Consider the following 12,878-nt stretch of genomic DNA (forward strand, 5'->3'; position numbering starts at 1 on the left):
CCCCCCCCCCCCAAAAAATAAGTAAAATGGTCTGGGAATGTGCCTCAATGGCTAAACACCCTTGAGTTCTATCCCTGGTATAAAAAAGAAAAGAAAGTTCAACTAAATTAATCAATAAGGAAATACACATTAAAACCATAATGCATTATCCTTGTAAAGTGGCTAAAATTAAAAAGACCAACAACAATACCAAGTGTTCACGAGCATGTGGAGCAACTCTCATGATCTGCCAGTGGGAATGCAAAATTGGCTATTTAGAAAAAATTTTAGGAGCTTCTTTAAAAATCAAACACAGACTGGTGATGTAGCTCAGTGGTAAAGCATACACTTAGCATGCATAAGACCCTGGGTCCAATCCCTACCACCCAGAAAAAAAGGAAGAAAGAAAGAAAATTAAACATGCAACTAACTCAAGTTTCACATCTTCGATGCTGTCGACACTTCAGGCCTGGTAGTCTTTGCTGTGAGGAGTGTCCCAGGCGCTGTAGGATATTCAGAAGTATTCCTGGCCTCTACCTACTAGACGCCAGTAGCACCCTCACAGGCATGACTAGGAGAAATATCCCCTAATATTGTCAAATGTCTCAGAGGACCAAACTGCCTCCTGTTATTTTGGAATTTCAGAAAACAGATGCATTGAACTGCATATTTGTGTCCCAACAAAATTCTATGTTGAAATCCTAACCTCCAATATAATGGTGTGAGGAGGTGAGGCATTTAAGTCATTAAGGTGGTATATCCTCAGGAATGGAATTAGTGCTCTTATGAGAGGGAACCCAGAGAGCTCTGGTCCTCTTTCCACCATGTTAGGATACATGAAAATGTTAGCAGTCGACAACCCAGAAAAACGACCTCACCTTGCTCTTGCTCTGTTGGCACCTTGCTCTTGGCCTTCCAATCTCCAGAACTATGAGAAAGAAATGTTGTTTAAGTCACTTAGTCTGAGGGACATTATTACAGCAACCGGAACTAGGACAGAGACTTTTGCACAAATGTTCCTGTGAATTCTAGTCTGGGGCTGGGGATCTAGCTCAGTTGGTACAGTGCTTGCCTCGCAAGCACAAGGCCCTGGGTTCAATCCCCAGCACCACACACACACACACACAAAAAAAAAAGTTTGAATTTTAGTCTGAATAACTCAAAAAAGCTGGAAACAGCCCAAATCTCCCTCAAAAGCTAAGTGAATGAACAGATTTTAATAACTCCATACAATGAATGGAGTTCATTGAGTATATTTTTTCACTTTTCTCACTTGTCACCCCCACTTAATCCCATGCCTAAATGAAATTTCCACAAGAAAAAACACGGCCAGTTTTCTTCATCAGTGTGTGCAATATTACAGTGGTGCCTAGAACATTGCAAATATTTATTAATTACTGAATGAGGGGATCAGCTATAGTCAATCGTATAACTTGAGTTAATGCTTCTGTCTCCTTCTGGACTTTGTCCCCTCTCCTCCCTCTGCCTAGTGGCTTCATGGTTTTCAAAGTCTTGGGACCTCTGGCAGTCTATAAGGTCAAAAGAATTTTCAGGGCTGGGGTTGTGGCTCAGCGGCAGAGTGCTCGCCTAGCAGGAGTGAGACCTTGGGTTCGATCCTCAGCACCACATAAAAATAAAATAAGTGAAATAAAGGTATTTTTTTAAAAAAAAAAAAAAGAATTTTGATAATAGCAGTACGACATTTGCTTTTTTTTTTTTTTTTTTTACCATATTGACATTGGCCCCGATGGTAGGTAAAGCAGTGGTAGGTAAAGCCACGGGTGCTACTACATGAATTAAGGCAGGGGCAACCGTCTACACTACATATTATTGTATTATTATTCGATTTTATTAAAAAATACCAGTGTCACTTAATATCTCGGCTGACCATAGCAATTAGTTTTATTAAATCTTGATCCTGGACTAGATATCATTTTCATAGTCTATATGACAAAATGGGAAATAGGCACAAAGTACTTTGCATAGCAATGTTGTGTGGCCATGCCCAGGATGGGGAGGTGTCATGGGATGGTTTGAGTTGCAAGGTGATCCAGATGCTCTTCTCATGGAATAAAGTATATAAGTGAAAAATCAGAAATTTGGAAAATTTGTATCCACCACGGGGAGCTCAACAACTTCCACCACTTAACACCCCTTCTGATGAGATCGATGGTCACTATTTTTATATGTGATTTTTTTTATTAACATGTTAACATTTGGAAGATCTGCAAAAGCTAATGATCTACCTCCCTAACTACTCCATGCATGATATTACAAAATTATCAAAGTGCAAAGTAGATGAATGGATTGTAATGGGCTTACAAAAAGTTGACTGATAAAAAAAGTTTTTGAATCTACAGGACCACTTTTAAAAAACTTACCCTTTTTCGGTTTTGATATAATACCAAAAAAGAATGTTCACGGCTCTCTGAAAGCCCTCTTTTCCACCCAGACAAGGCTAGAGTTTCTTCTTGTATTTCCACCAAAACAACATAGCTCAATAAACTGAATACAAGAACCGGAGAAAAGCAACTGGATTAAGCCTCAACCTTACAGAGATTTGCAGAAATATAAAGCAATACCATTCTTCTCATTATTTATTTGTTTTAGAAAACATAATTATTTTCACAGAAAACGTTAACACACAAGGAGTTTATTGATTTCTTTTTAAGGGCAATAGTAAATTTTTTTTTCAATTTGAATTTTGAATTTAGGCAAATCTTTGTCTAGGCTGGGGACAGAACCTGAGGAAAGGGTGTTCTAAGTCCAGGAAGTGATTCTAACTGTGAGTGGGAAAAGACCCTGTAGGAGTGTACCTGGGCTTGCCTTCCAACATTTAGGGATCAGGAAGACATTCTGAAGAAGTCTAGGGAGTGAAGGCTCAAGATACAAGGCGTGATAAGAAGAGGAAGGAGCAGTGACCCCTGGATTAATGGAGGTCTTTGGAGATCCCAAGAGGAATGGAGTACAATTTCATGGGCTCATTTTTGTATACTCCTCAGGATGCCATGCACTTCGTGGCAAAAGCCCTGGCGCATACCTGGCATTGCGTGCTTAAGTTTGTATCATGCAGGCCAGTGTCCTGGCTGAGTCCCTCAAGACACAGGAGCTGAAGTCCAACAGCTCAATGGCACAAGCCATGAAGGGCATTACCAAAGCCAGGGGTACCATGAACAAATGTGTGCGCCTCTCCCTATCCCCCTTTACACTCCCACTGATATTTAGGGACCAAACTCACCTTTCCCTAATTCCAGCTGAAATTGCCCCAAATCCAGAAGATCATGGTGGAGTTTGAATGGCAGGCAGAGATGATGGATGTGAAGGAGATGACGGAGGATGCCATTGAAGATGCCACGGGTGATGAAGCAGATGAAGAGGGGAGGTGTGGGGAAACGGGTGGGAAGGTGGGATATTCTCTTGGTCCTCAACCCTGCATAGCCCTCATCAAGCTCTTCCTTTTCCTTAGGGATGCTGTTGTGTCCCAGGTCTTGGACAAGCTGGACTGAGCCAGACAGTAAGCTATGAAGTGACAGCTCCCTAATGGGTTTTTCTGTGAATGATGTTTGTGAATACTGGTATATCAGAGTCTATTTACGTTTGTACTCTTAATTCTTTGGGATATGTACCTTAGAGTGGAGTTATTGGATCATCTAGTAGTTTTGTTACATTTTTTAAGGGATCCTCAGCAAAGGGGGGGGCGCGAGAAGGTTGTGGCTCTGTGGTAGAGCGCTCGCCTTGCACATGCAAGACATTGGGTTCAATCCTCAGCACCACATACAAATAAACAAGTAAAAATAAACGTATTGTGTCCAATTACAACTAAAAAATTAAAAAAATTTTTAAAAAGATTGTAAAGGGTTCCAAGGATTTAAAAAAAAAAAAAGTTGATGACTTATTCTAGAACATTCAAACTTTACCTGGATAACTTCTGTTTGTTATAAGACAAAAACAGGCATCCTCTATAAAGAAAAACATTTAATTCAACTCCAGGTTATGAGGCTGTCCTAAATATTTATATTTATATTTATATTACATTTGTATTATACTTATATTTCTCTTTTAGTCAGCTATTTTGCTGTTGCAACTAAAAGGAGACCTGACCAGCACAATTGTAGATGAGGAAAGGTTTATTTGAGGGCTCATGGTTTCAGAAGTCTCAGTCCAAGGACAGTTGTCTTCATTCCTCAGGGCTCAAGGTGGGTCAGAACATCATGGCGAAAGAGTGTGGTGGAGGGAAGCAGCTCACATAGTGATCAGGAAGCAGAGAGAGACTCTACTCTCCAGAAACAAATAGGGACCCCAAAGACACATCTCCAATGCCACCTCCTCCAGCCACACCCACCTGCCTCCAGCCAGTTAATCCCATCAAGGATTCATTCACTGATTGGGTTAAGGCTCTCACAACCCAATCATTTCTCCTCTGAACCTTCTTGCTTTGTCTTACACGTGAGCTTTTGGGGAACACCACATCTAAACTGTAACAAACTCCATCATTGCTTTTAGTACACTGTGTTAAATCCCATTAACTTCTGTTTTTCTCTTCCCAAACAGAAAATCCTTTGAAGGCAGGATTCAGATCTCTTGTATTTGGGTATATGCCCAATATCTGGAACATATGGTTCATGAGAAATAGTTGCAACATAGTTTTGAAGGAAATGAAAGATGATTATTTGAAAAGTTCCATAGGAAGATTAAATAAAAATTTCAATTATATGTCACCTCTAATGGTCTATTAAAGCTGCCCTGGAGGGGCGGGGGTTTTGGCTCAGCAGAAGAGTGTTTGCCTCACACGTGTGAGGCACTGGGATCCATCCTCAGCACCACATAAAAATAAATAAATAAATAAGTTATTGTGTCCATCTACAACTGAAAAAATTAAATTAAATTATTAAATTAAATTAAAAAGCTGCCTGAAGCACTGTGTTGAGAGGGATTCTGAGGTCATATAGAGGCTTAGAGGAAGGAGTGCAGGGACTAATTAGCAACATAAGTGGGGTGTGGAAATACCTCTTCCTAGAATAGATGCTAACCCTCTTGCAGTTCTAATATTCCATGTAGGGAAATATAATTAATTTTGTCTTCAAATCTCTTCTTTAATACTTTATCCTAAAAATCTGATTGCTCTTTTTAAAGTAAATTAGATGTGACTATGTTGCAGAATCCACTGGATTAAAAAAAAAAAAAAACTTAAATATTCCCCCTTCAGTCTGTATCCCTAGCCCCGGAATCCTCCAAGATCAAAAGTTCCTTATAGAATTCTTCATGGGTTTTTACAACTACATCAATGCAATTTTATGATAATATGAGGCTGTTAGATTTGAAATGACTCACACTGCTTTCATCTGGGGACTCATTTCTTATCCAAGCAGCATTCAGAGGCAAATATATACAGCCCACATTTTCATTTTATTTCTAGTTTCATGTCTTTGGTTTTATTTACAAAAAGCTATACATTGTTCGAAAATGAAAACTATTCAAACATGTATTATTACATTATTTCTTCAATCTTTCTTTTGCAAATGGACGGCTGTCTGATATCTAAGAATTTACTGGCTAGGCTTAAAAAAAAATTAATGATGTCTCAGAAGAAAGACTAACAGGATACATTTGAATGGAGTATCTGTAATCAGTACAGCCTCCATCTCAGAAAAAAAGGAGACATCTATAAATTAAGTGCAGGTATATTACTATCCATGTGGGTGACATAATATGTTGGCATATCACTGTATTAATTTACCCACAGATTGATCCATGGAGTTGGAAGTGGACTGCAGATGTCACTCCCAGAGAAATCCTTTCATTTGTGCCGTTTAGATATGTTCAAAGATTATAAGGCCCCAGAGAGCACATGATGTACTTATCTTAAGCCCACCCTGGAAGGTGTAGAAACAACAAATGAGAAATTGAAATTTTTATTAAAATCTAAGTGATACTACCTTCATAAAGAGAAGAAATTCCAATTTCTCGAGGAGAGCAAAAAAAAAAAAAAAGAACTATGAATGCCCTTTTTCATATGCATGTATGTGGAGAAGAGTCAATAAACAAGACAATGGAAAATAATATTGCAACCAAGGCATACAAAAATACTATATCGAATTTTATAACACTTTTTGTTTTTTTTTTAAACACGCTCATATCCATTATTTCATGCTTTCCTTTCAAGAAACCTGTAAGGTAGGTATGTCAGGTTTCATTACTCCAAGATTTATCTCACACTCTTACCACTACTATTTTATGATAGGGTTCATGGATCCAGAGAGAAATACTATTTGTATGGTGGCTATATCTGGTGACTCACAAGAATCAAAAAAAAACATGAATTAACCATATTATGAGAGCCAGGGACACTCTTTCTTACCTTGGCAGTAAGATTTTCTTTATAAATATTTAAACAGAAAAAAAATAGCAATAAATACATTTGTTTTACTAAGTTAAAATGGGCATTTTCAGACAAATCACTTTTGATTTGCCAGGATAAGGGGTAACTCTAAGACACAATCCCATTGACTATGTGCAACATTCCACTTTTGTTGTTTATTTTAAAAAATAATAATAAAATCAATTTAAAAAAAAAAAACTTCCACTGTACCCATTCAAGTTATAATCCACATGGAAGTAAGAACTTTTCTGATTTCCACAGATTTTTTTCACCTTATTCAAAATACTATCTGGTAGAATTTAATAAAATAATACAATATAAATAAGTAAGTAAATAAATAAATAAATAAATACAGCACTGCTCTTAATTTCCTTACCCTCTTATTAACTCTCATAGTTAACTCATCTCTAGCCTTCAAAAGATCAAGAGTCAAGAGGAAAGGATAGGAGAGAAACTGTCCTGTGTAGACAGAGTGTGTGTTTCTATTTAACTTAAAACTAATACATGTGTGTGACTGGGGTTGTAGCTCAGTGCTAAGGCTCTTGCCTAACATGTGTGAGGCACTGGGTTCAATTCTTAGCACCACCTATAAATAAACTAATAAAATAAATATCCCTTGACAACAATTAAAAGTATTTTTTAAAAACCTAATACATGTGTTATTTATTCTAGGTCTTATTAGAAATACAAATGAAAAACATTTATTGAATGCTAGCAGTATACTAAGCAGAGTCAATAAATTTGCATATAAAGATACTAGCTGGATCTCAATGTGTGCTCTTCTGTTATGGAGAACAGAAGCATCCTCTAGGGGCGCAGGGCTCACACTGGGCCATGTTGATCAGGGGAACCTGTCCCCTGGAATTGACTAACATTCTTCTGACCATCTGATGATTGAAGACGGTTAAATATTATACCTACCATGCTCAACATTAGTATTTGTTATTTTATTTTCTTTTGTACAAGCTCAAAATCACGTATATGGTGTGTATATTATACGTAAATAGTGTATGTGCATATGTGTGTGTGTGTATATATATATATACATGTATGTACACACGCACATATATATACACATGCATATTTAAGATAAACGAGTATTTGGAAGCATTTCAACTCAGCTTATGAAATGAAGTGGACACACAGCATCAGGAGTCCCACAAGCTTCTGAACTCCCAAAGCCCCTCTCACCATGTTTAGACCTATCTAGGCTAAGAATCTGGCCTCTGCACTGAGTCTTAAGGCCAAATTCAATTCTTCCAGTCACAGCTTCCCTTTATTTTGAGGCAGTAAGAATGTGAGACAGTATTACTTATTAAGATACAAATTTAAATTTGATAGTATGGCAGGTGCCTCTACTGATTGTTGTTACAGGTAGTAGACCAAACCTGACCAAAAGGTTTTCCTCCTCTGCTCTTCTCTTGCGCTGCCATTTTCCCTTTTGATTGGGCAACTGTTTGGGGTCCACTGTGCAGCTAGAAGTATGTTCCATTTATCACCGATTTACTGTTCAATAATGAGAGGGCAACTCCTTCTCCTCTCCTGGCTCCTGGGAGTCACAGGAGCTTGGTATCTGTACCCTAATCCCTCCTTTTTCTGAGTGACCTTAGAAAAAGTAATTTACATGAACAATCGTGTCCTAAAATGTAAAATGAAAGTACTAAAACCTACTTCAGAGAGCACTTGTTGAGAATTAAATGAGGTAAACTTAAGACACCGTGTGTAGGAGCTCCAGTGGAGCAATCGGTTAGCACGCAGTAATCATAAGACACCGTGTGTAGCATGTAAGTTCTCAGGAGATGTTAGGAGGTTCCCATGTTTGTACAGTTATAAAACATTGTACTTGACCATGATTACAGGCAACATTATGAGAGATGAGATATAATAGTCAGGAAGGTGTTTTTTTTCATACCTTCACTAATGATCTTTTCAAACAGAGCCCAAGATAAGTGTACATCTATATTGACTTTCTGAAGTCACATTAAAATACAATATCGAGACTGAGGGTGTAAGTTGGTGGTAAAGGGCTTGCATAGATAGCATGCACAAGGCTCTGGGTTCAATCTCAGCAAGGACAGGAGGAATACATACATATATATAATATGTAATATATATGTGCATATATAATATAATTGTATATTAAATACAGTGGAGGAATAGAGATAGGACATAATTGCATAAGATATAAAAAAGTATCACATTTCCTACCACTATTCCACTATTGTATCTAACATTCACTATGTATCATTCTGCCTTTTTTTTTTTGGTACCAGGAATTGAACCCAGAGGCAATTAAGGACTGAGTCACATCCCCAGCTCTTTTTATTCATTTAGAGACAGGATCTCACTCAGTCCTTAGGACCTTGCTAAATTGCTGAGACTGGATTTGAACTCGTGATCCTCCTGCCTCAGCCTCCTGAGCTGCTAAGACTGCAGGTCAACACCACAGCACCCAGCTTCATTCTGCATAACTTTATTGCCTTGTCTTAGAGAATGGGAGCTTTAGAAAAGAAATCTTTAACTTAACATTAGCTCTGGCTCCTCTAGGTCTACTGAGAGATTCTTACCCGGATGGTCCAGGACTCATATGGTGCCCCTGAAAAAACATTCTTCAATCCTGATTTCCTTGGGTCTACTTCTCCATTGCACCTACTTAGGGTCTTCTAGAAACCTCCCCTTTCCAAGATGCTATTCCTGGCCAATTCTCCTCCCATCTCTCTGAAGATTTCATCTTCTCCTTCCTCTCTGACTTAACCTCCAGACATTTGTTTTCCCATTGCACTGTGGTTTAAAGAAAGATACGATTCTATATTTGCTAATGTAGAAAAATTTTCAAAACATAATGAAAATTTAAAAGCAAGGGGCTTTTACTTATTATCTGCTGTCTTGCTATCATTTTTTAAATTTTTAAAATATTCTTCCCATGGATATGTATGTTAGTTTCCTGGGGCTGTCAAAACAAAGTACCATAAAACTGGAAGGTCCAAACCACAGAAATTTATTCTGTCCTAGTTCTGGAGACTAGCCATCCAAAATCAAGTCAGTGGCAGGTTAGGTTCCCCTGGAGGCTGGAGGGGGAGAATCTCCTCCTTGCTCTTCCCTGGCTCCTGGTACTCCTGGCAATTCTTAGTATTCCTTGGTTTACACCTGCCTGGCTTCGGTCTCTGCTCATGTAGTCACATGGTAATTTCTCTGTGTTTCTGTCTGTGCATGACTTTCCCTCTCTGTGTGTCTGTGTTTAAATTTCTCTCACTTTAATGAAGACACCAGTCTTTGGATTAGGGCCCACATCCCTAATCTGGGATAACCTCCTCTGAATTAAGAACATCTTCCTAGACCCCTACTTTCAAATACGCTCACAGCCACAGGTTGCAGAGGTTGAATTTCAAATACCTTTTTGAGCAGTATAAATCAACCTACAGCACTATGTTTTACTTTTAAACTATTTTAAGTGTTAACAAAAGAAATCTGAGCAGTACACCTGAATGGATCATTTTCTTTTCATCTTTATGCCTTGTTTATTTTTCTAAATCTAACAATTGTCACATATACACACAAATATAAAAATATAGATATCAGAAGGCACACAAGCACCGCCATATATTTACAGTTATATAATAATTAGTGCCTTGTAACTTTCTGTCCTGAATTACTGAGGTCTCTATTCCTGAGTCTTTCTATCCACCCTGTGTTGTGGACTAACTTGTGCCTTCAGATTTACATATTGAACTGGGGGCAAGGCAAATGGCTTAGTCAATTTGGGCAACTATTTTTAAAAATGTACTAAGTGGCTTCAATTCCAAACACATGTTTCTCAATTTCTCACAGTTCTAGAGCTCAGAAGTCCCAGATCAGAGTGCCAACATGGAAGATTCTGGTAAGAGTCCTCTTCCAGGTGACACAGAGACAATTTCTCCTTAATGCTTATATAGCCTCAAGAAGATAAGAAAGCTCTCCAGTGAGAAAGCTCTCCAGTGTCCCTTTTATAAGGGCACTAATCCCATTCATAAAAGTGCCACCCTCATGATCCATTTTTTTCTTCTAAATGCCCCCTCATAATAACATTGCATTGGGGTTTAAGATTTCAATATGTGAATTTTGGAGGCACATAAAAAAAAATCAGTCCATTGCAGTGATTCAACAGAGGACTTTTAAAGAGGTATTTCAGTTTAAATAAGGTCAGAAGGGTGGAGCCCTAATGCAGCAGTCCTTGTAAGAAGAGAGAGAGAGAGGCATGAGTGTTGTTCGCACACAAAGAAAAGGCCAGTTGATGACATAACAAGAAGACAGCCATTTACAGGCCAAGGAAGAAAGTGGCAGGAGAAACCAATCCTACAGGCACCTTGGTCTTCTAGCCTCCAGAACTGTTAAGGAAAGTCACTCCTTAGGTTTAAACCCTTTGCTATGTTGTTTTGCTATGGCAGCCCTGCTGTGTTTGCACGGTTTTATTATTCTCATGAGTTTAGTTCCTCCCTCTGTGCTAAAGTTTCCCACATTGACACCTCTAGTCCCAACCTCTCAATGGGTTCAAATGTGCTACCTGACGGAGGGATCATTTAATATGTCCACAGAAAAATATCATGAGCTTTTCCTATTCAACTCCCATCCTGTACTTAGACTGTTCTGCCCAGGAACACCCCATTTCTGGGAGTCCTTCTCCCTCAGACCTCACATCCAATCACCACCCTGCTGATTCTGCCTCATTAATAACTCTCAATCCAAGTCCTCTTCTCCATCCTACTGTCATTGCTTAAATCCAAGTGCTCATTATCTCTTACCTGGGCCACCGTTAATTGGTCCCCCTGCATCCAATCTTGACCCCTTAAGTCCATCACTTCCAGGTAACTGGAGTGATTTATATAAAGTGCAAGTTGGATCTTGTTGCTCTGCTGGTTAAAACCTGTGCCTTGCTACCCCATCCCTCCAGCCCCTCAACCTGCACACAAGACCATCCCTCATCTGTCTTATCCACTCCTTCAATTTGATCTCTTGCTTCTCTTTTCCTTTAATGCTATGCTACTGATATCAAATTGCTTGCAGATACTGGTTCACGTGTCTCTTCTTCTGTTGGATTAGTCCCTCTGCCAAGAATGCCCTTTCTCTTCTGCTGCCTAACTTTTATTAACTTTAAGATGCAGTCCAGGTAGACATTATGTCTTCCAGAAAGCCTCTTTGAATCCCAGATGAGGCAAAGTATTCTTTGCCTGTGTGACCCGAGCTCTTTGAGCACCCCAAAGCACGCTTAAATTGTGTCTTCCTCCCTGAATCTAAGCACCTAAGTGACAAAGACTTTGTATTTTGAACTATGTATCTGTAGTGCATACCCTAGTCCTTGGCAAGAAATAGTTACTAAAGAAATGCAGGTTGAGTAAACACAAGAAATCGTCTTTTATGATTCAAGAATTCCTGTAGCTGGGCGCATACCTGTTATCCCAGCAACTGGGGAGGCTGAGGCAGGAGGATCATGAGTTCAAAGGCAGCCTCAACAACTTTTCAAGGCCCTATGCAACTCAGTGAGACCCTGTCTCTAAATAAAATAATTTTTAAAAAGGGCTGGGGAGGGGCTGGGCTGTAGCTCAGTGGCAGAGTACTTGCCTAGCATGTGTGGGGCACTGGGTACGTTCCTCAGCCCCACATAAAAAACTAAACAAATGGGGGCATGCTGTCCATGTACAACTATAAAAAAATAAAATTAAAAAAAAATTTTACAAAAGAGCTGGGGATGTGGCTCAGTGGTTGAGTGTCCTTGAGTGCAATCCCTGGTACCAAAAAAAAAAAAAAAGAGAGAGAGAGAATGTCCATAAACTGTTCATACATGAAGGAATAAATGACCATTTCTTTGTGACTTAATAACATCTTAATCATCATTTTGTTTGGTAGAGGCCAGGGTTTCTCACCTTAGAACTACTGACATTTGAGCTAGGTGATCCTTTATAGCAAAAGCTGTATCCTTGGCCTCTACCCTCCAGATGCCAGAGGCTCTCCGCTCCCCTATTTGTAACAATAGAAAAAGTTCTCCAAATTTGGCCAAATATCCCCTGGCCAGGTCAGGGATGGAGATGAGAGAGCCGGGGAGGGGTGAGATTGCCCACTGGCATAGACTGATGTTTAACATCAGTTTTGAATTTCATGACAGCTCTAAAGGCAAGGATTCCCAGAACATTTTATTTAATTCCCCCAGGATATCAATTATTCTGTGTAAGAACAGATCTGCCATAGTTTATCATATGTTTTTAAAGGCATTTTAAATCAACTATGTAAAACTTTTAAGAGTTTTTCTAATATAATTACCTTGTAAAAAGATGAGATCATGTCATTTATTGTTCTATAAAAATGTAGGTTGTTTAATATATATATATATATACTGATTCTCATATGGAAAGAAAAGAGGTCTATAATTTAATTTGAAAACCGCTCTCCTTCTGTCTAGGAGAGAGGGAGGGTTTGAAGGAAGAAGAAAGAGAAAGAGGGAGAGAAAAGAAATGAGGGCTGTTTTAATCTAAATGGGGGAGAGGGCCTT

The 12,878-nt window shown here is 38.8% G+C and overlaps 1 protein-coding gene across 1 annotated transcript; it reads left to right on the forward strand.

The window, feature by feature from the left end:
• Positions 1-1,726: 1,726 nt before the first annotated feature.
• On the forward strand, positions 1,727-11,796 carry LOC125616238 (charged multivesicular body protein 2a-like; the record flags this gene model as incomplete). Its single annotated transcript, XM_048801018.1, is given in 6 exon segments — positions 1,727-1,744; positions 2,982-3,042; positions 3,045-3,160; positions 3,234-3,361; positions 3,446-3,480; positions 11,759-11,796. Coding segments are annotated over 6 exon segments (396 nt in total), but the record flags the coding sequence as incomplete, so codon positions are not given.
• Positions 11,797-12,878: the final 1,082 nt, after the last annotated feature.

The sequence above is a fragment of the Marmota marmota genome, unplaced genomic scaffold, assembly GCF_001458135.2.
Source record: "Marmota marmota marmota unplaced genomic scaffold, marMar, whole genome shotgun sequence".
Taxonomy (NCBI): domain Eukaryota; kingdom Metazoa; phylum Chordata; class Mammalia; order Rodentia; family Sciuridae; genus Marmota; species Marmota marmota.